We start from the raw sequence: 23,890 nt of genomic DNA, 5'->3' as shown, positions 1-23,890 counted from the left end.
GGGGGGGGGGGGGGGGGGGGAGTTCGGCTATGTTGTGTCTAGAGTAGGCGGGAGCAGTGGGAGATGGAGGGATGTTTACGCACTGAACTATGTTTACATTTGTATCGCTTATTGTTATAAAAGCATAAATGCCTCAATAAAATGTTTTTAAAAACGTTGCCCCTCGCACCTTAAACCTATGTCACGTGGTAATTGACTTTTCCAACCTGGGAAAAGCTTCTGACTATCCACTCTGTCCGTGCCACTCATAATTTTGTAAACTTTTATCAGGTCGTCCCTCAACCTCCGTCGCTCGAGTTTCGAATCCGAATTTATCCAACCTCTCCTGACAGCTAATGCCCTCCAGGCCAGGCAACATCCTGGTAAACCTCCTCTGTACTCTCTCCAAAGCCTCCATATCCTTTTGGTAATGTGGTGACCAGAATTGGAGGCAATATTCCACGTGTGGCCTAACTAAGGTTCTGTACAGCTGCAGCATGACTTGTCAATTTTTATACTCAATGCCCTGACCAATGAAGACAACCATAGAATCATAGAATTTACAGTGCAGAAGGAGGCCATTTGGCCCATCGATTCTGCACCGGCTCTTGGAAAGAGCACCCTACTTAAGGTGACACCTCCACCCTATCCCCAAAACCCAGTAACCCCACCCAACACGAAGTGCAATTTTGGTCACTAAGGGCAATTTAGCATGGCCAATCCACCGAACCTGCACATGTTTGGACTGCGGGAGGAAACCGGGGCACTCGGGGGAAACCCACGCACACACGGGGAGAATGTGCAGATTCCGCACAGACAGTGACCCACGCTGGGAATCGAACCTGGGACCCTGGAGCTGTGAAACAATTGTGCTAACCACTATGCTACCGTGCTGAACAAGCAGGCCGTATGCCTTCTTGGCTAACTTATCCACTTGCGTTGCCACTTTCCGTGGTACGTTTATTGTAATTTCCCAATCAACCAGACAACTTGCCCCTCATACCATGACAGTTTCCTTCTGCGGGAAACACCCAGATAAATTAGGCAAAAGAACCCTGTAACCACCATAGCCCATCTTCATGGCAACATGGCTGCTTTGGGAACTAAATATCTTCCAACGTGCAAACACCTTTTCATTCTGTGCTCCTCGTCAAACTTGGAACCAGGAAATCGCAACTAGCCTCAAAAATGGTCAGCCCACCGGAGGCAGAGGTGTTAGACCGGCCAGTCCAGCAGAAAGAAACCCTCCAATCATCACCATTCACCAGATGTCAGAATGAACAAAATGCAGTCCTGGATGTCAGTGAGAGCAGAAACAATAACAACGGAGCCAACATCTGTAATTTATTGTGAACTTGTTGGGAGTCACAACAGATGCGATGAATCACAAAATCCCTCCCCACATTGAGGGCAGGTGAATGGTCTCCCCCCAGAATTAACTCGCTAGTGTCTCCGGATCATTGAATGTTTCCCCTGCTAAGAGCAGGTGAATGGCCTCTTCCAGGTGTGAACTTGCTACTGTTCCTGCAGGGTGTATGGATATCTGAATCTCTTCTCTCACTAAGAGCAGGTTAACGCCTTCTCCCCTGTGTGAACCCGCTGGTGTCTCTGCAGGTGGGATAACTGAGTGAATCCCTTCTCACACTGAGAGCAGGTGAACGGCTTCTCCCCAGTGTGAACTCGCTGATGCGTCTGCAGGTTGGATAGCTGAGCGAATCTCTTCTCACACTGAGAGCAGGTGAACGGCCTCTCCCCAGTGTGAACTCGCTGATGTATCTGCAGGTTGGATAACCGAGCGAATCCCTTCTCACACTGAAAGCAGGTGAACGTCCTCTCCCCAGTGTGAACTCGCTGGTGTTTCTGCAGGTCGGATGATTGAGTGAATCTCTTCTCACACTGAGAGCAGGTGAACGGCCTCTCCTCAGTGTGAACTCCCTGATGTATCCGCAGGCTGTCTAACCGAGTGAATCCCTTCCCACACTGAGAGCAGATGAATGGCCTCTCCCCAGTGTGAACTCGCTGGTGAGACAGCAGGCTCGAGGAAGTAGTGAATCCCTTCTCGCACTGAGAGCAGGTGAACGGCCTCTCTCCACTGTGAACTCGCTGGTGTTTCAGCAGGCTCGATGAAGCAGTGAATCCCTTCTCACACTGAGAGCAGGTGAACGGCCTCTCCCCAGTGTGAACTCGCTGATGTATCCGCAGGTTGTCTAACCGAGTGAATCCCTTCCCACATGGAGAGCAGATGATTGGCCTCTCCCCAGTGTGAACTTGCTGATGCATCTGCAGGTTGCCTAACCGAGTGAATCCCTTCCCACACTGAGAACAGGTGAACGGCCTCTCCCCAGTGTGAACTCGCTGGTGTGTCCGCAGGGCGGATAACTGAATGAATCCCTTCCCACAAACAGAGCAGATGAACAGCCTCTCCCCAGTGTGACTGCGCCGATGAGTTTCCAGTAGAGATGGAGCCCTGAATCTCTTCCCACAGTCCCCGCATTTCCACCGTTTCTCCAGGGTGCGTGTTTCCTCGTGTCTCTCCAGGTTTGTCGATCAGTTGAAACCTCGTCCACACACACAACACGTGTACGGTCTCTCCCCACTGTGAATGGTATGATGTTTTTTCAGGCTGTGTTACTGGTTAAAGCTCTTTCCGCAGTCAGTGCTCTGGAACACTCTCACTCGGGTGTGTGTGTCTCGGTGCTTTTCCAGTCACACTGATGTTTAAAATCTTTTGAAGCCGACAGAAAAGACAAACATTTCTCCTTCTAGATTCAATGTCCGGTGATTTTCAGTTCCAAGGAATTGAGAGACTGTCAGATCGAGAGGTTACGGTTGAGATTTCTGTCTGTAATTCCTCCTCTTCTAATATCCTGTAAAAACAATTTACAAAAGACATCATTGTCAGCACTGGATAGAAATTCAGAACAGACAATTCTAGTTCCTGGAGAACATTCTTTCCTCTCTCATTCCCCAAAGCTGTAAATCTCCATCCCACACACTCTCACTGCATTCTCACTCTGCTGTATCTAATATTCACCCTCCCAATTCTCCTGAAGGTGCTGATTCAGGCTGATTGACAGATCCATGCTCACTGCTTCCTGTCCTGGACACAGAGATCATAACAAATACGAGCTGCAGTTGGCCATTCGGCCCATCGAGCCTGCTCGTCTATTCTGTGGGATCATTGGCCGATCTATGTCAGCGACATTCTCCGTATTATTGACCAGAGGCTGAGTGTGCTGATTCAATATCTGTGAGCTCATGAAGCCGAGCTGTAAAACACCATGAAGAGGCTCAATGATCCGGAAGAGAGAATCCTGAATGTTGAGCAAGATGCCTCCTCGGCAGAATTTAATCCTTGGAAAACCGGCTGAGTGGTGTGGTGGACTCCTGGAGAACTTGGAGAACCGAGGGTCAGAGAAAGAACTGCCAGAAGATGTGGAGAGTCAGGTTCCCGTTAGGTTCTTCGAGGACTGGCTGCCACGTTTTCTCAAGCTGGATGTGAAGCCTGGGTGTTTCCAATTAGAATGGGCATCGGATCCTGTCTTTGAGGCTGAGGGACAGTTTTCATCCCAGGCCTGTGGTCATTCACTTCCACAACTTGAAAGATCAGCAGAGGGTCCTGGAGACGGGCAAGGTGAGGTGGGACCTGGCTCCCACCTCACCTTACAGTGAATTATGTCACTTTATCCTGTGACCCTGAAAATTGTATCCGACAACTCCGTCAAGTCTTTCAATAATCAGACTACTGCCTTGGTCTTCGGTAAATCCTTGAAGAGCTAGGATTGGAGCGATGATTTGCTGCTCAGACTAACTTAGGCTCTAATCCGGACTCTTTCCCTATCATGGTGTTGTTGTCTGAAATTGTTATCTTTTATCCTGTTGAAGGGAGTTGTTATTCTGTGAGCGCCAATTGAATGTCTTCTTCTTCTCGAGTGTTCCAGGGATTCGGATTATCTTATCTCAGTTATGGTAGATGTGCCGTGTGCTTATTATCCATCATCTTTCTTCTATTATCCGAGCGTTAATCATGGCAGAACCGAGTGGTGCCATTGCCAAAAGGGTGGTTCCACTGTGCTAAAGTGGATTGGTCACACTAAATTGCCCCTTAGTGTCCAAGACGTGTAGGTTAGGTGGATTGACCATGATCAATGCACCGGGTTACGAGGATAGAATGGGGAGTGGGCTTCAGTGAAGTGTTCTTTCTGAGGCTCACTGCAGACTTGAGGGGTGAATTGCCTTCTGCACTGTAGGAGTTCTATGTCATCTATGTTGTGTTATTCATTTTAATTTGTATATGCTGTTAGTCTGTTTGTAATATTTTACAAACTGAATTGTTCTCTGTTTTTATATAATCTTACCCTCTTTCCCCACTCACTATTTTAACCTGTTAACTGGTTGTTCAATTGATCTGGCATTTCATTTTGAGGCTCTGGTCCCTCAAATATCCTGTTCCAAATTAATTCTGCAATGTGTTTTCCAAAGCTGGCACCGAGCGGGAATTAAAAGGATGGGGGATTTATTAATCGATGTGACTTTTGCCAGTCTGAGGGCGCTGGAGGAGAAATTTGGGTCACCTCCGGGAAATGCCTTTCGGTATATGCAGGTTCGGGCGTTCGTGAGAAAGCAGGTAGGGGAATTCCCGCTGCTGCCTGCCCGAAGGATACAGGACAGGGTGGTTTCGGGCATGTGGGTCGGGGAGGGTAAGATATCGGAGATATACCAGGAGCTGCAGGAGGCGGAGGCAGCCTCGGTGGAAGAGCTGAAGGGCAAGTGGGAGGAGGAGCTGGATGAGGGCCTGTGGGCTGATGCCCTGGGCAGGGTCAATTCCTCCTCATGTTGCACCAGGCTCAGCCTGATCCAGTTTAAAGTGATGCACAGGGCACATATGACAGGGGGCGAGGATGTGTAAGTTTTTTTGGGGTAGAGGACAGGTGTGTGATGTGTTTGGGGAGCCCAGCAAACCATGCCCATATGTTTTGAACATGCCCAGCGCTTACGGAATTTTGGAAGGGCTTCGCAAAGGCTATGTCCAAGGTCTTGGATACTCGGGTAAAACCGAGCTAGAAGATAGCGATATTTGGGGTATCGGACGATCCAGGAGTGCAGGAGTCGAAAGAGGCCGGAGTTCTGGCCTTTGCCTCCTTGGTAGCCTGGAGAAGGCTCTTGTTAATTTGGAGGGACGCGAAGCCCCCAAGCGTAGAGGCTTGGGTCAATGACATGGCGGTGTTTCTTAGGTTGGAGAAGATAAAGTTTGCCTTGCAAGGGTCCTTGCAGCGGTTCTCCGGGCGGTCGCAACCGTTCCTTGACTTTCTCGCGGAACGTTAGGTGGAAGTCAGCAGCAGCTGCAACCCAGGGGGAGGGTGGGGGGAGGGGGGGAGGAGGAGGGAGGGGGGGGACGGGACAGGCTGACTTATTTTGCTTTTTGTAAGGGGCGCATGCCCCATTTTGCTTTGAGATGTGTGTTAAATTGTTAATCGTTTAGAGGGTTAAGTTGTTTTGTTTCGTTGGCATATTGCCCTGTTTTCATTGTATTATTTTCCTTTTTGGAGTGTTTTGTAAAAATTATTGAAAAACCTGGAATGAAAACATTTTTAATTTAAAAAAATAAAATTCTGCAGTGTGTTGCTTGTATTTATGTTGGCAATATCTCTTGTTCTGCTCTGTGCCCATTTCCCACCATTTTTTCTGTTACTCTGTTGCACTCATTGTTTAAAGAATGATTTGCAAAAATAACTTATTACAAATCTGTCCACCTCATCCATGAATATATTCAATGACCCCCACACCCCACTGGTCCCTGTGGAAGAGAAATCTAGAGACTAATAACCCTCTGAGGGAAGAGATGACTGGAAATATATAACGTCGCCACAGTACAATATTACAAGACTAGAAATAATAATAAATGTACATTATTACAGAATCATCAATAACATATCTAATCTGTACCATATAACAACACAAAACTTGTCTGTCTGATATTAATTTACTGTCCCCTTAAATATCAGCCATTGCCTGGAGAAACCAGCCCTTTAATTGTGAACATTAGGAAAGAGACCATCCTTTTAGCCCGACAAATAAATGTGTCAAGCTGAGGGAGCAAAGGGTGTCAATGTCTTTAAGAGAGAGAGAGACCTGGGCCAAGCTTTGCAGAGTCTGCACCCTCCCTGGATTCACTTCCTTTCCCTTCAGAATGAGAAAAGAAATGGAAAGGGGGAGAAAAGAAAGTGTTTTACTCACAGATGTTGGAGACAGGAGACGTTTTCAGTCTGTGTGAGGCCCCAGTTTTGCTCTGTGTCCAGCTTCCGCATTCAGACAATGGGGGAGCTGATTGGATGGGGAAGAGAGTCCTTCCGGTTCACCAACTCTTCCCATTGGTCAACAACTTTCTGATGCACGCATAGGAATCCGCGGTGACGTCTCAGGGTCCAGTGCGCAGGTCCGGCAGACACAGCAGCTCCGACCCACTCATTGTTCCCCCTCCTCAAGACAAGGTTTCCAGGCAACCGGCTGACAGCTCCGGCCAGAGCGAGAAGCCTCTCGGTGATTTTTTTCTCCCCCGGCCCTGGACTGCGCATGTCCAAGAGAGAGGCGAGGGAAAGGCCACCCCCTGACCTTCCTGCTGAGGCGTTGACCAATGCGAAGAGTTAGGACCGGAAGGACTCTCCTCCTCCAGCCAATCAGCGCGAGCTTTGTGTGTGAATGGAGATTGAACTTCACACTCTCTGATACCTCCTCCTGTCTCTAACATTTGTGAGCAAAACACTTTCTTTTCTCATTCTGGCCTTCAGTTGGTCCCTTGCTGCAACTGAACGGAAAGGAAGTGAATCCAGGGAGGGTGCAGACTCTGCAACGCTTGGCCCAGGTCTCTCTCTCTCTCTTTCTCTTAAAGACAGTGATGTGGAGATGCCGGCGTTGGTCTGCGGTGAGTACAGTAAGAAGTCTTACAACACCAGGTTAAAGTCCAACAGGTTTGTTTCGATGTCACTAGCTTTCGGAGCGCTGCTCCTTTCTCAGGTGAATGAAGAGGTAGGTTCCAGAAACATATATAGACACAGTCAAAGATGCAAGACAATGCTTTGAATGCGGGCATTTGCAGGTAATTAAGTCTACAGATCCAGAGAGGGGTAATCCCAGGTTAAAGAGATATGAATTATCTCAGGCCAGGACAGTTGGTAGGATTTCGCAAACCCTGGCCAGATGGTGGGGGTGGTGGGCGGGGGGTGAATGTACTGCGACATGAATCCAAGGTCCCGGTTGAGGCCATACTCATATGTGCGGAACTTGGCAATAAGTTTCTGTTCGGCGATTCTGCATCGTCGCGCATCCTGAAGGCCACCTTGGAAAACGCTTACCCGGAGATCAGAGGCTGAATGCCCTTGACTGCTGAAGTGTTCCTCGACTGGAAGGGAACATTCCTGCCTGGTGATTGTTGCGCGATGTCGCTTCATCCATTGTCGCAGGGTCTGCTTGGTCTTGCCAATGTACCATGCTTCGGGACATCCTTTCCTGCAGCGTATGAGGTGGATAACATTGGCCGAGTCGCACGAGTATGTACTGGTGGGTGGTGTTCTCACGTGTAATGGTGGTACCCATGTCGATGATCTGGCACATCTTGCAGAGATTGCCATGGCAGGGTTGTGTGGTGTCGTGGTCACTGTTCTGAAGGTTGGGTAGTTTGCTGCAAACAATGGTTTGTTTGAAGTTGCACGGTTGTTTGAAGGCAAGTAGTGGGGGTGTGGGGATGACCTTGGCAAGATGTTCATCTTCATCGATGATATGTTGAAGGTTGTGAAGAAGATGTTGTAGTTTCTCCGCTCCGGGGAAATACTGGATGACGAAGGGTACTCTGTCGGTTGTGTCCCATGTTTGTCTTCTGAGGAGGTTGGTGCGTTTTTTTTGCTATGTCGCGTTGGAACTGTCGATCGATGAGTCGAGTACCATATCCCATTCGTACAAGAGCATCTTTCTGCATCTGTAGATGTCAGTTACGCTCCTCCTCGTCTGAGTAGATCCTGTGTATAGGAGGGCTTGTCCATAGGGAATAGCTTCTTTAATATGTTTATGTTGGAAGCTGGAGAAGTGGAGCATTGTGAGGTTATCCGTGGGATTGCGGTAAAACAAAGTGCTGAGGTGACCATCCTTGATGGAGATGAGTGTGTCCAAGAATGCAACCGATTTTGGAGAGTAGTCCATGGTGAGTCTGATGGTGGGATGGAACTTATTGATGTCATCATGTAGTCGTTTCAGTGATTGTTCGCTGTGGATCCAAAGGAACAAAATGTCAATAATGTATCTGGTGTATAACGTTGGTTGATGGTCCTGTGCGGTGAGGAGGTCTTGTTCAAACTTGTGCATGAAGATGTTGGCATATTGAGGTGCGAATCTGGTCCCCATGGCTGTTCCGTGTGTTTGGATGAAGAACTTGTTGACTAAGGTGAAGACGTTGTGATCCAGAATGAAGCGGATGAGTTGCGGAATTGCATCTGGAGATTGGCAGTTAATGGTGTTGAGTACTGAGGCTGTTGCAGCATTGCTGTCATCATGAGGGATGCTGGTGTAGAGTGCCGAGACGTCCATTGTGACGAGGAATGTTCCTGGTTCGATTGGCCCATGGGTGCAGAGTTTCTGTAAGAAGCCGCCATATCGCGACAGAAGCTGGACGTTCCTTGTACAATGGGTTTCAAAGATGCCCTCGATGTAGCCAGAGAGGTTCTCACACAGGGTCCCATTGCCTGACACGATAGGCATGCCTGGTGTGTTGGACTTGTGTATTTTCGGGAGGCAGTAGAGATCTCCAACGCGGGGAGTACGTGGGAAGAGAGCACGTAGGGTGCTCTGAAGGTCTGGATCCAAGGTCTTGATCAGTCTATTGAGTTGGCGGGTGTGTTCCTTGGTCGGATCTGCAGGTAATGTCTGACGTGTTCCTGGTTGATGAGTTGTCGGTACACTTCTTTGCAGTAGTCCGTTCTGTTCAGTATGATGGTGGCCCCTCCTTTGTCTGCTGGTTTGATGACGATGTTGCGGTTGGTCTTCGAACGTGGATGGCATTGCGTTGTGCTTGGGTGATGTTCGGGGCTGTCTTGTGAATGCGACTGATGAATCTGGCATTGACGCAACTCCTGACGACTTGAGCATACATGTCGAGTCTAGGGCAGCGACCTTCCGGAGGGTCCAATTCAACCCTTTCCACTTCGGTTGCCGCACCGCAGTCTTTCACCGAATGAAGATTGAGCTTTACACAGACTGAAACTTCCCCTGTCTCCAACATCTGTGAGTAAAACACTTTCTTTTCTCCCCCTTTCCATTTCTTTTCTCATTCTCTCCTTCAATTGGTCACTTGCAGCAACTGAAGGGAAAGGAAGTGAATCCAGGGAAGGTGCAGACTCTGGAAAGCTTGATCCACGTCGCTCTCTTAAAAACATTGACATCCTTTACTCCCTCAGCTTCATAGAATCATAGAATTTACAGTGCAGAAGGAGCCCATTCAGCCCATCGAGTCTGCACCGGCCCTTAGAAAGAGCACCCCAGTTAAGCCCACGCCTCCACCCTATCCCTGTAACCCAGTGAACCGACCTAACCTCTTGGACACTAAGGGGCAATTTAGCATGGCCAATCCACCTAACCTGCACATCTTTGGACTGTGGGAGGAAACCACAGCACCCGGAGGAAACCCACACAGACACGGGGAGAAAGCGCAAACTCCACACAGACAGTCATCCGAGGCCACAATTGAACCTGGGTCCCTGAACTGTGAGGCAGCAGTGCTAACCACTGTGCCACCCGTGCCGCCCTTGATGCATTTGTTTGTCTGGCTAAAAGGATGGTCAGTTTTCTAATGTTCATGATTAAATGGCTGGTTTCCCCAGGAGATGGTTGACATTTAAGGGGGACAATAAATTACTATCAGACGGAGATGTCCAGTGTTGTTAGATGGTGCAGATTAGATATATTATTTATGGTTCAGTAATAAAGTACTTTTATTATTATTTCTAGCCTTGTAATATTGTGCTGTAGCTACATTATATATTTCCAGTCATCTCTTCCCTCAGAGGGTTGTTAGTCTCTGGATTTCTCTTCCACGGGGACCAGTGGAGGCTTGGGGGTAGTTAAATATATTCGTGGATGAGTGGATGAGTTAGACAGATTTTTAATATATATATTTTTTTTAACCATTTTTTAAACAATGAATGCAGCAGCGTAACAGAAAAACTGGTGGAAAATGGTCACTGAGCAGAACAAGAGCTATTGCCGCATAAATACAACACATTGCAGAATTAATTTGGAACAGGATATTTGAGGGACCTTTAGATGAAATGCCAGATCAGTGAACAACCAGTTAACAGGTTAACATAGTGAGTGGGGAAAGAGGGTAAGATTATATAAAAACGGAGGATAACGATGCAGGTCGCACACCCCAATATATTATAAAACAGACTATAGTCAAATTCAAATGAATAACAGAACAGAGATGACATAGAATTTATATAGTGCAGAAGGAGGCCATTTGCCCCTTCAAATCTGCACTGACCCGCGGAAAGAACACTTCAATAAGATCCACTCTCTGCCCTATCCCTGTAACCTTGTGCATTAATTATGGTCAACCCACCTAACCCTCCTGGTGATTGGAGCTGAACAAACTTGAGGCGAGGTTACTTTTTGTTCCAGATCAATGTGCTAATTGTTGCAGTAATTTCTTTAACACCTCTTTGGACACTAAGGAGAAATTCAGCATGATCAATCCACTTTAACTGCACATCTTTGGACTGTGGGAGGAAAACGGAGCACTCAGAGGAAACACACGCAGACACAGGGAAAATGTCTATCTTCACACAGGCAGCCACTCAAGGAATCAAACCTGGGTCCCTGGTGCTGTGAGGCAGCAGTGCTACCCACTGTGCCCCACTCCTGGCCAAAGTTAAATTGAATTCACTCATGGAAAGCCCAGGAGGAACAAGTCAGTCAAATTGGAGCCTATGTATTTGAGATAGGAGTCCCATACTTTACCCAATGCATCAGACTCAGAATGAATCACGTACATAAAAAATTGCATGGAGATGCATTCCATAATCAGCCTATGCCAGTTTTGGATAGAGGAAGACCTGACTGGTCTGCTTCTGTATTGAGCCAGATGGATGTTGGGTCCATCCTAACCCAATCTCTTATGAACCGAAGACGAGAGGCCAATTAATAAAACTTGATATTCAGGAGACCCAACCTTCCCTTAGCTCCTGGTGATTGGAGCTGGACAAACTTGAGGCGAGGTTTATTTTTGTTCCAGATAAATGTGCTAATTGTTCCATTAATTTCTTTAACAACAGCAGTACAGGCAGCATCTGCAGAGGGTACAACAGTCTGGGCAACACATTCATTTTAATGAAGGCGATCCTCCCTCACCATGAAATCGGAAGAGCCGACCACTGGGCAAGGTCCCACCTAATAGTCACCATCAGCTGTGGAAAGTTGGCCCCATATAGCTGTCTGAAAGAGGGGGGTAATTGACATGCCCAGATATTTAAATCTCATGGGGAACCATCTGAAGGGTAACTTAGCAAGAAAAGAGGGCTTATCCTTGAAGCCCCCCCCCCCCTTCAAACAAGCCAAGTATTTGGTTGGCTTATCCCCAAACTCGTACAACGTCTGCCTCACAAACTCTCAACTTTTCTCAACCAGCTGAGTCAACAGGGAGTCCAAAGGCACTCTTGCTGCGTTAACCTCCTTCAGCAATAGTTTACTAGGAGCCTTCTTATAATTCTCTTCCGCGTTCGCGAAACAAACCTCCAGACGCCGCTGGTTCTCCAGCATGCTGCACTTTTTATTAGCAGTGAGTTTTACACGTCTCCCACAAAATGGAGTGGTAAATACCAGGGGTCGAATTAACCGAAAGGAAGAACTTAAACTCTTCCGTAAAGTGCATGGTAAATGATGTATCTCCTTTCAGGGAGGCTCCAAACCTCCATATTCTCGACCTGGGGGTGAGCCCTCGAGCAGAAACTCCAGACAAACGGGGGAAGGTCTGCGATTACGATGCTCCCTGTGGTGCAAGTGGACACCAGGTGTAGGATCGTCCTCGGCACAAACAAATTGTCGTTTCTAGTATGACATTGATGTGGGGCTGGAAAGAAGGTAAAATCTCTGCTCCTCGGGTACAAAGTTCTCTAAACATCCACATAACCCACCTCCTCACTGTTATGATCCCGGACCAGACCCGAACAGTGGCTCGGATACTGGACACAAACCCCAATATTTTATTTGTGTTTTGTCAGACTGTGAGGAAAGGATTCCTCACTCCAGGAGTGATTTCACACAAAATAGGGCTGTGCTACAGGAAAACAAACTTTATTACTGACACAATATTAAAATATGTTTAACATCACACCAGAAAACAGCTGACAATTAGCCCTTAAACAATGCTAATCAATACAGTGAATACAGTAACCCTTAACTGCTACCTTTATTCCCACTCAAACAACAAAAACACCATCTCAGCTCTCAATCCACCGTTAAACACAGTTAGCCCTCAGCAATACCTGCTTTACAGGTTCTTTGAGAAAGAGAGATCTTGTGTCACCACTTTAAAGAAAAGATCTGAATCCTGTCAGAACCATGAAGAAACTTGGGAAGCTGTTTCAGCTTGTTTCAGCTCGCCTTCTAATGACACTCTTCTGAACTGCTTGGAAAGAAACTGCAAATCTAGCTACAGACATATATTTTCAACTGAACTGAGATGCTTGACCTCTGCTCACATCTTGAACTAATCCTCAACTAAAACACTGCTTTGCTGCAAAAAGCCTGAAACCGTGGTTCCTCCCAGTAATGACATCATTTTACAAGCTGAAATCTAATTAACTCCACAAGGAATCCCCTCGATCTCCATTAGCCCACGTTTTTTACGATGCTTTAATTGCACCTCTGGCTCCAAAATTTAGTTGTCTTTCAAACTAGGATTTCTTTAAGAAACATGACTGCAGAAGTCACACACTTTTAATCCTTACTGCACCAAATACCCAGAATACAATATCTCCAAAATTCTCAGTCTTCAAATCACAAGCCGAGGCCAACGGGTTTGATCCTGGCCCCGGGTCACTATCTGTGTGGAGTTTCCACATTTTCCCCATGTTTGCATGGGTCTCACCCCCACAACCCAAAAAGATGTGCAGGGTAGGTGAATTGGCCACGCTAAATTGCCTCTTAATTGGTAAAAAAAGAATTGGATACTGTCAATATATTTTTTTTAAATGATGGGGAACGAGTCCGGATGACAGCCTGAGTTAGTCTGAGCTGCAAACCATCCCTCCAAATCCTTGCCCTTCGTGGATTTAACGAAGGCCAAGGCTGCAGTCAGATTATCAAAAGACTTGACGGAGTTGCCAGATACAATTTTCAGGGTCTCCGGATAAAGCGACATAATTCACTCCCACAGCCTTGAGTTCCCTTCAAACTTCATCAAAGCCTCGATGCTCCGTTTGCGTTGCTGCCGAAAAGTCCCGGAAGAAGGAAAAACTTACTCCCTCATGGAGCCAGGTCCCTCCTCACATTACCCGTCTCCAGGAACTTCTGGTGATCTTTCAAGTTGTGGAAGTGAATGATTACAGGCCTGGGATGAAAACTATCCCTCAGGCTCAAAGACAGGATCCGATGCCCGTTCTAATTTGAAACACCCAGGCTTCACATCCCGCTTGGGAAAACGTGGCAGCCTGTCCTCGAAGAACCTAATGGGAGCCTTACCCTCCACACCTTCTGGCAGGCCGACGACTCGAATGTTCTTTCTCTGACCCTCAGTACTCCAAGTCCTCCAGGACCTCCGCCACGTCACTAAGACAGTTTGCCAAGGATTGAAGTTTTGCCTCAGCCGAGGAGGCATCTTGCTCAAAAGTTCAGGATTCTCTCCTCCGGATCATCGAGCCTCTTCATGGTATTTTACAGCTCGGCCACATAAGCTCACAGATATTGAGTCAGCACAGGCAGCCTCTGGTCAATCATCATTTTCACCACCTCCGAGAGCGCGGGGTCAAGAAACCTCCTGAAGGTCAGGCCGCCATGTTGAAAAGGCGGCTCTGCCCCTGCTGAATCCTGCGCTCTTTTATCGACTGATTTCATAAGGTTCTTCGGCATAATCTCACCAAACCTTACCCCTGAAGTCTTTCAGGGATATGAGAACAAATATTAATTCAAGGATGAGGTAGATGAGTGCTGGCCAATCAGGATAAATGATGGATTCTAGGCGAGTGGCACCAGAACCTGCGGAAAAGCAGCTACTCCCACATCCGCCTCGCGTGGTTCCTCCCCCAGACAGATTTCTGATTGACGAGACAGTCAAGTGTTCTAGGGAACAGGCAGAAAAATGGAGATGGGGATGTGGTGAATCTTTGGAATTCTCTACCCCAGAGAACTGTGGAGCCTCAGTCATCGAGTATTTTCAAGACCGAGATTGATAGGTTTCTAGATATTGAAGATATCGAGGGATATGGGGGATAGTGTGGGAAAATGGTGCTGAGGTAGATCAGACAATGATCTCATTGAATGGTTGAGCAGGCTTGATGGGTCGAATGGCCGAATACAGCTCTTATTTATTCTGATCTCTGCCCAGTTCAGGAAGCAGTGAGCATGAATCTGTCAATCGGCCTGAACCAGCACCTTCAGGAGAATTGGGAGGGTGAATATTAGATACAGCAGAGTGAGAATGGAGGGAGAGTGTGTGGGACGGAGATTTACAGTTACGGGGGAACAAGAGAGAAAAGAAAAATTGTCTGTTTTGAATTTCTATCCTGTCTTAAAGTGATGACTTCTGTAAATTGTTTTTCCAGGATATTAGAAGAGGAGGAGATACAGACAGAAATCTAAAAGGTCACGTGGCGATTTGACAGAGTCACTCAATTCATCGTCCTGAATATCACGGCCTTTGAATCTAGAAGGAGAAATGTTTGCCCGATCTGTCAACTTTGAAAGATTTTAAACATCAGTGTGACTGGAAAAGCACCGAGACACAGACACCCAAGTGAGAGTGTTCCAGGGCACTGACTGTGGAAAGAGCTTTAACCAGTTACACAGCCTGAAAAAACATCACACCATTCACAGCGGGCAGACCGTACAGGTGTTCTGTGTGTGGACAAGGCTTTGGCTGATTGTCTGACCTGGAGAGACACGAGGAGACCCAAAACATGGGGAAACCATGGAAATGTTGGGACTGTGGGAAGGGATTCAGAGTCCCATCTAAACTGGAGATCCATCGACGCATTCACACTGGGGAGAGGCCATTCACCTGCTTTGTGTGTGGGAAGGGATTCACTGAATTATCCAGCCTGAAGCCACACCAGCGAGCCCACACTGGGGAGAAGCCTTTCACTTGCTCCCAGTGTGAGAAGGGATTTGCTCGTCTATCCAACCTGAGGAGTCACCAGTGTGTTCACTCTGGGGAGAGGCCGTTCACCTGCTCTCACTGTGGGAATGCATTCACCCGGTTATCCAACCTGCAGAGACACCAGCGAGTTCACACTGGGGAGAGGCCGTTCACCTGCTCTCTGTGTGGGAAGGGATTCAGACATTCGTCCACCCTGCCGAAACATCACCGAGTTCACACTGGGGAGAGGCCATTCACCTGCTCTCAATGTGGGAAGGGATTCAGTAATTCATCCAACCTGCAGAGACATCAGCAAATTCACACAGGGGAGAGGCCGTTCACCTGCTCTGATTAGGGAGGAATTCAGCGATCCATCCCAGCTGCCTCGACGGCGGCGAGTTCATCTGCACCCAATGTGGGAACTGATTTTGTGATTCATCACACCTGCTGAGACACCAACAAGTTCAAAGTGATTACAGGGTTGGATTCTGCTGTTATTGTTTCTGTTCTCAGTTCAATGCAGCATGGCATTTCATTCATTCTGTCAGTTGCTCAATCGGGAGGGTCGGAGGGTTTCTTTCTGCTGGACTGGCCGGTCTCACGACTTTGCCTCCAGTGGGCTGATGCTCTTTGAGCCTTGTTGCAAATACTTGGTTTCAGTTTTCACGAGGATCACAGAGTGAAAGGGTGTTTGGAAGTTAAAGGTTTATTAATTTTGCATTTCTGTTTGGAAGTACCCCAATGCAGCCATGTTGCCATGAAGATGGGCTAAGGTGGTTATACGGTTACTCTGTTTAATTCATCTGGGTGTTTCTCACAGATGGAAACTGCCAAGGTCTGAGGAATAAGTTGTATGTGATAGATTGGGTACTTACAATAAACGTTAGACAGGCAAGCACAGCATTTCAGGATGTGTTACATAGTTACATAAAATATCGATTCTTTTAAGAAGCCTGAGGACTGGGAACTTGTTTCAGAATTTAGCAAAGGAGGACCAAGAAACTGATAAAGAGAAAATAGAATATGAGAGCAAACTGGTGAGAAACATAAAAACCGACTGGAAAAGCTCCTATATATAGAAATGTGAAAAGAAAAAGATTAGCAAAGACCAATGTGGGTCCATTCCAGGCGGAGACAGGAGAGTTTATAATGGGGATTAAGGAAATGGCAGAGAAACTAAACAATGTGAGTCTGTTTCACAGAGGAAGATACAGAAATTGTCCCCAAAACACTAGAGAACCAAGGAACTAGTGAGCACGAGGAACTGAAAGAGATTCGTATTAGTGAAAAAGCAGTACTGGAGAAATTAATGTGATTGAAAGCTAATAAATCTCCAAAAGCTGATGCTCTACATCCCAGAGTGTTGAAAGAGGCGGCTGGAGAGATAGTGGATACATTGGTGATCATCTTTCAAAATTCTGTAGATTCTGGAATGGTTCCTGCAGATTGGAAGGTGGTAAATGTAACCCCACTATTTAAGGAGGGAGAGAGAAAACAGGGAACCACAGACCCATTAGCCTGACATCAGTAGGAGGGAAAATGCTACAATCTATTATAAAGGATGTGATAACATACGAATTAGGAGCTGGAGTAGGCCACTCGGCCCCTCGAGCCTGCTCCACCATTCAATAAGTTCCCGGCTGATCTGATTGTAACCTCAACTCCACAGAGGCCCCTTAGAAAATACATCTGGGGAGATAGTTATGGGGTACAAGGAAATGGCAAAGGAGTTAAAAAGATATTTTGCATCAGTGTCGAATATTCCATTAATGCTAAATAAATATGGGTAAGGAATTAAATACCATCACTAGAGATGTAGTAAAAACAAAGAAAAGTACATCACAGGAACAGGCCTTTCGGCCATCCAAGCCTGTGCCGATCATGATGTGCTAACTAATAAAAAACTTTCTACCCTTACTCGGTCCGTATCCCTCGACTTCCTCCCGATTCATGTACCCATCCAGTTGCCTCTTAAATGTTGCTAATGTGCCTGCTTCCACCACAACCTCTGGCAGCCGTTCCAGGCACCCACCAGTCTGTGTGTGAGAAACCTACCTCGCACATCTCTCTTAAACTTTCCCCCTTTCTCCTTGATCCTGTAACCCCTGGTGATTGACACTTCACCATTGGAAATAGCCTCTGACTATCCACCCTGTCTATGCCTCTCACTATTTTGTAGACCTCTATCAGGTCTCCCCTCAGTCTCCGTCTTTCCAGTGAAAACTATCCTGGTTTATTCAACCTCTACTCATAGCCAAGAACCTGGAGACCAGGCAACATCCTGGTGAACCTTCTTTGCACTCTCTCCAAAGCTTCCACATCCTGAAAATGTGGTGACCAGAACTGCATGCAATACTCCAAATGCAACGTAACCAAGGTTTTATATAGTTGCAACGTGATTTTCCAGCTCTTGTACTCACTGCCACGGCTGATGAAGACAAGCATTCCATATGCCTTCTCAATCACCTTGGCCACCTGTGTTGCCACTTCTAGGGAACTGTGGACCTGCACGCCCAAATCCCTCTGTATGTTAATATTGCTAAGGGTTCTGCCATTTACAGTATAATTCATACCTAGATTTGATAGTCCAAAATGCATCACCTCGCATTTGTCCGGATTAAACGCCATCTGCCATTTCTGTGCCCAAGTCTCCAATCTATCTACATCCTGTTGTATCCTCTGACAATCCTCAGCACCATCAGCAAATCTGCCAATCTTAGTGTCATCCACAAACTTACTGATCAGACTACCCACATTTTCCTCCAGACCATTTATATATGCTACAAACAACAGAGATCCCAGCACTGATCCATGCAGAACACCACTAGCTACAGATCTCCATTCTGAAAACACCCTTCCACCGCGACTCTCTGTTTCTATAACCAAGCCAGTTCTATATCCATCTAGCCAGCCCATCCCGAATCTCATGTGATTTTAGTTTTTTTTCCAGTCTGCCATGTGGGACTTGTCAAATGCCTTGTCCATACTAATGTCCATATGAACTTCACCCACCGCCCTTCCCTCATCAATTTTCTTTGTCAGCTCTTCAAACAACTCGATCACGTTGGTGAGACATGACCTTCCCCATACAAAACCATGCTGCCTGTCAATAATTAATCCATTTTCCTCCAAATCTGCACACATCCTGTCCCTCATCTTTTCCAAAAGCTTCCCCACCACTGATGTCAGGCTCACCAGCCAATAATTTGTCTACCTTAATGCAATTTAGGATACTCAACACTTCCCCCTTTGATATATTAACGTTCTCAAGAGCTTTCACACACCTATCCCTGATCTCAACATCCATCATGTGCTTCTCCCTAATGAATACCGAATACAAAGTACTCCTTACGATTTCACCCACTTCCTGCGGGTCCACGCAGAACTTCCCTCCATTGTCCTTGAGTGGGCCTACTCTTTCTCTTGCTCCTAATATATGCATAAAAAGCCTTGGAATTCTCCTTGACCATGTTCGCTTGAGACATTTCATGGCTCCTTTTGGCTGGCCGAATTCCCCGTTTCAGTTCCTTCCTACTTTCACTGTACTCCTCAAGGGCTTTATACTCCTCAAGGGCGTGATCAGTTTTTAGATGCTGAGACCTATCGTATGCTTCCTTTTTCCTTTTGACTAAGCTTACAATTTGTCATCCATGGTTCCCGAATCCTGCCATTTCTATCCTTCATTTTTGCGGGGACATGCCTGCCCTGCACTTCAATCAACTGGTCTTTAAAAGCCTCCCACATGTTAGACGTGGATTTGCTCTTAAATAGCCGCTCCCAATCCACATTCCCCAGTTTCTGTCTAATTTGGATGTAATTGGCCCTCTCCAATTAAGCACCCTCACCCGTGGGCCACTCTTGTCCTTATCCATGACTACTCAAAATTTTATGGAATTATGGTCACTAAGCCCAGAATGCTCTCCCACTGAAACATTAATCATCTGGCCTGGCTCATTCCGCAATGCCAAGTCTAGTATGGCCCCCTCCCTGGTTGGATTGTCAACATACTGTATGAAAAAGCCCTCATGGACACATCTAACAAATTGCTCTCCATCCGAGCCCTGGCTGTAAGTGATTCCCAGTCAATATGGGGGAAGTTAAAGTCACCCATCACAACGACCCTACTTTTTTCACGTTTTCAGTATCTGACTACACAATTGCTCCTCTGTCTCCTGCGGGCTATTGGGAGGTCTATAGTACACTCCCAACATTGTGATTTCACCCTTCCTATTCCTGAGCTCCACCCATAATGCCTCATTGAAAGATCCCTCCAATGTGTCCTCCCTCAACACAGCTGTGATCTGCTCCCTATTCAGCAATGCAACTCCCCCACCTCTTTAGTTTCCCCTTCTGTCCCGTCTAAAACAACGATATCCAGAATGTTAAGCTGCCAGTCCTGTCCCTCCTTTAGCTATTTCTCCCTAATTGCGATTACATCAGAGTTCCATGCAGTAATCCAGGCTCTCAGTTCATCTCTCTCACCTGATATACTTCTTGCATTGAAGCAAATGCACTCCAGACCTACAGTCCCGCTGAGCCCTGCGGCTTCCCTCTGCCTGCTCTAACTCTGCGCTACGTTTATCTCAGTCTCACTTTCCCCCCCAGTCTCTACACTTACTGGCCTGCTGTTCCCGTTCCCACCACCTTGCCAAACTAGTTTTAGAGGCAAATAATGAGGCAAACGGCAGACAAGTCCCCTGGTCCTAATGGCTTGCATCCTAGGATCAGAAAAGAAATGGCTACAGAGATAGTGGATGCACTGGTTGTGATTTTCCAAAAATCCCTGGATTCTGGAGAAGTACTGGAGGATTGGAGAACTGTCAATGTGACCCCACTATTCAAAAAGGGATTGAGGCAAAAAGCGGGTAAATATAGGCCAATTAGCCCAACATTTATTGTTGGGAAGATTTTGGAAGCAGTAATTAAGGAAGTAATAGTAGGACATTTGGAAAATGATAATCTAATCAAGCAGAGTCAGCATGGCTTTGTGAAAGGGAAAACGTGTCTGACTAATTTAGCAGCGTTTTTCGAGGAAGTCTCAACCAGAGTGGATAGAGGGGGACCAGTAGATGTGTTTGGTGTATTTAAACTTCCAGAAGGTGTTCAACAAGGTATCTCACAAAAGGTAAAGTCATAAGATAAGAGCCCATGGTGTTGGAACTCGTATATTGGGATGGATAGAGAATTGGCTAATGGCACAAAATAATGAGTGGGGGCACAGTGACCTATAACTATTGGGGTTCCACAGGGATCAGTCCTGGGATCGCAACTGTGTACAATTTATATTAATGACTTGGAGGAAGGAAGCGAACGTACTGTGCCCAAATTTGAAGACAACACAAAAATAGGTGGAAAGGCAAGTTGCGAGGGGGGTACAAACAGTTTGCAAAGAGATATTGAGAGGTTAAGTAAGTGGACAAAAAGTTGAAAATGGAGCATAATGTGGGAAAATGTGAAGTTGTTCATTTTGGAAGGGAGAACAAAAGAACAGAATATTATTTAAATGGAGAAAAACTGCAGATATCTGCAACACAAAGGGACTTGGGGCTTGGGGGAACTTGTGCACGAAACACAGAAAGCTAGCAGACAGGTGCAGCAGGTAATCAGGAAGGCTAATGGAATGTTAGCCCTGATTCCAAGGGGGTTGGAGTATAAGAGTTGGGATGTCTTGCTGCAGCTGTACAAGGTGCTGGTGAGACCACATCTGGAGAACTGAGCAGTTTTGATCCCCTTATTTAAGGAAAGATATTATTTCATTGGAAGCTGTTTGGAGAAGGTTCAGTTGGATGAATCCCGATAAGGAGGGATTGTCATAGAGCAAAGATTAAACAGGTTGGAATTTGGAAGAATAAGAGGTAATCTCATTGAAACATACAGAATTCTTAAGGGGCTTAATTGGGTAAATGCTGAGAGGATGTTTCCCCTAATGGGAGAGTCTAGGACCAGCGGGCATAGTCTCAGAATAAAGAGATGTCAACTTAACACTGAGATGAGGAGGAATTTCTTCTTTGAGGGTTGTGCGTTTTTGGAACTGTGAGAGCTGTGGGGACAGAGTCTTTGTGTATATTTAAAGCTGCAATAGATTCTCGATCAGTGAGGGAATGAAGGCTTACAGGGAAAGGGCAGGAAAGTGGACAAGAGAAATGTTGGAGCAGCCATGATTGAATGGCAGGGAATCATGATGGGCCGAATAACCTACTCCTGTTCCTATTTCTTATGGTATTATGGTCTAACTCACCTTTCGTCCCCTTGTTTAACAAGAATCTATCCAGCTCTGCCTTTAAAGTATTCAAAGACTCTGCTTCCACTGCCCTTTGAGGAAGTGAGTTCCAAAGACTCCCAACCCTCTGAGAGAAAAAAGTTCTCCTCTGCCTTAAATGGACAAGTTATTACTTTTAAAGTGACTCCAATTTCTGTATTGTCCCACAAGAGGAAACATCCTTTCCACATCCATCTTGTCAAGGCCCCTCGGGATCTTAAAACGGTTCAATCAAGTCACCTAAACTCCATCGGACACAAGCCCAGTCTGTCCAATCATTCCTCATAAGACCAGCCTCCAATTCCAGGTATGAGTCCAGTAAACCTTCTCTGAACTGCTTCCAACACATTTACATCATTCCTTAAATGAGAGCAATACTGTACACAGTGCTCCAGATGTGGTCTCACCAATGTCCTGTATAACTGAAGCATAACCTCCCTTTTGTATTCAATTCCCCTCACCATAAACAATAACATTCTATTAGCTTTCCTAATTACTTGCTGCACCTGTATACTCGCCTTTTGTGATTCATGCTCTCGGACACCCAGATCCCTCTGAGCCTCAGAGCTCTGCAATCTCTCACTAGTTCGATGAGAAGCTTCTTTTTCTTCCGGACAAAATGTACAATTTCACATTTTCCCACATTACACTTATTTTGCTAGATTTTATTCCACTCATTTAAAATATACCTTTCTAACCTCCTTATGTTCTCTTCACAACTTACTTTCCTCCCTATTTTTGTATCATTGAAACATAGGAGCAGGAGTTGGCCATTCAATCGAGTCTGCACTGACATTCAGTACGATCATGGCTGATCATCCACTTCAGTGCCTTTTTCCCCATATCAAATCATTTCCCCATTCTATTCCCGTGTCCCTGTCGCTTTATTTCCCTCAAGTGCCCTTCCAATTTCCTTTGGGAAACATTCCTTCATCTCTGCTTCTACCTCCCTCATAGGAAGTGAGTTCCAAATATTTCCTACTTTCCTCAAATGTAAACGAGGCTCATAAAGCACCGGAGTCCATTCTGCCCATCATTCCCATGCTAGCTCTTTAGATCAATTATCTAAGTAATTCCACCGCCCTACAAGTTTATTTTCCTAGTTTATTTCCAAGTTTATTTTGAATCCCAACTCGCAACAAAGCGTTCTGGTTTTTGTCTAATAATTTCATATACTGTGTTTGGATTTTCACGAGCTATTTGAAATGGAGCGAAAGGCACAAAGTCAAGACTCAGATTTTATTGCTGATTGTCGCAAGTGGGCTGAGTTTCGGGACTAATTCTAGAAATAGTTTACATTTCTATAGCGTCTTTCATGGCCCACAGATTCTCCTAAAGCTTTTTCCAGTCAATTAAGTACTTTCGAGATGTCAGAAATTGTAGATATGACTCCATAATAATATTTCATTTTTAAAATCAATCACTCGTCCATCTTCATTGTTTTAGGTAACAAGGTCAAAGAAACCATGTTAAACTCTAACATGTGACTGGACCTTAATTTTAAAAATTAATACTGTTTCAACCAAAACTTTTTCAGAAACTGCTGAACTAGTGGAAATTGTTTAAACAATTGTTCCAGCATTTTATAAAGCTACAGAACATCTAAGACTCATTGTTCAATCCAGTCAAGATTAGTAAGAAAGAAAGATATTGCCTTCCCAAAAACTGTCTCTTTGAACCAATGTACCTTATATTATCCAACAGTATTAATGAAAGATTACTGTATTAATTGGCTAAAGGTCAGTAACTGTTGACTGAATAAGTAATGAGCCTTAATTGTGTTACAATTAATGAATCAGTAGTTATAGTGAAAGACTGAGTTTTATTTGCTTTCAAAATGTAAAACGTTCATTGCTGTGCATATAAATAATGTGTAATGAAGATAAAGGTACTGGCAAGAGAGACCTTCAAGCTCTGATTAGCCTCAACGTTTGAAATTGTATGAATAAGGGATTTGTATAGAATCAGATAAAGGAATAGTATGAAACAGTTGTATTGTATTCATAGGATCATAGAATCCCTACAGTGTAGAAGGCCATTCATCCCATTGAGTCTGCGCTGATCCGCTGAATGAGCATCCCACCGAGGCCCACTCCCCCACCCTATCTCCGTTACCCCTTAACCCCACATAACCTGCACATCTTTGGACTGCGGGAGCATCTGGAGGAAACCCATGGGGTGATACAAACTCCACACTGATAGTGACCCAAGGCCGAAATTGAACCCGGGCCCCTGACACTGAGGCAGCAGTGCTAACCACTGTGCCACCCCTGTCAAAGAGAGAAACTGGTGCAAGTAGTTGGGGGTCCAATTAA

The 23,890-nt window shown here is 45.9% G+C and overlaps 1 protein-coding gene and 1 long non-coding RNA gene across 2 annotated transcripts; one reads left to right on the top strand and one right to left on the bottom strand.

Annotated features, from left to right (window-relative positions):
* Window positions 1–1,302: 1,302 nt before the first annotated feature.
* On the bottom strand, window positions 1,303–6,396 carry LOC140419885 (uncharacterized). Its single transcript, XM_072503930.1, has 2 exons — window positions 6,217–6,396; window positions 1,303–2,846 (listed from the first exon to the last, which is right to left on the bottom strand). The coding sequence occupies exon 2, from the start codon at window positions 2,257–2,259 to the stop codon at window positions 1,540–1,542; it is 720 nt and encodes a 239-aa protein (XP_072360031.1). The 5' UTR covers window positions 2,260–2,846; window positions 6,217–6,396; the 3' UTR covers window positions 1,303–1,539.
* An 11-nt stretch (window positions 6,397–6,407) lies between these two features.
* Window positions 6,408–23,562, top strand: LOC140419889 (uncharacterized). The gene is made up of 2 exons (XR_011946065.1): window positions 6,408–6,901; window positions 14,784–23,562. It is a non-coding gene; the product is annotated as an uncharacterized lncRNA (long non-coding RNA).
* Window positions 23,563–23,890: the final 328 nt, after the last annotated feature.

The sequence above is a fragment of the Scyliorhinus torazame genome, chromosome 5, assembly GCF_047496885.1.
Source record: "Scyliorhinus torazame isolate Kashiwa2021f chromosome 5, sScyTor2.1, whole genome shotgun sequence".
NCBI classification, from domain to species: domain Eukaryota; kingdom Metazoa; phylum Chordata; class Chondrichthyes; order Carcharhiniformes; family Scyliorhinidae; genus Scyliorhinus; species Scyliorhinus torazame.
This window is presented reverse-complemented; position numbering and strand designations above follow the sequence as displayed.

What these genes read in the sequence shown, in the direction of transcription:
- LOC140419885 (XM_072503930.1), bottom strand. Translation starts at nt 2,259, where the DNA reads ATGCATCAGCAAGTTCACACTGGGGAGAGGCCAATCATCTGCTCTCCA.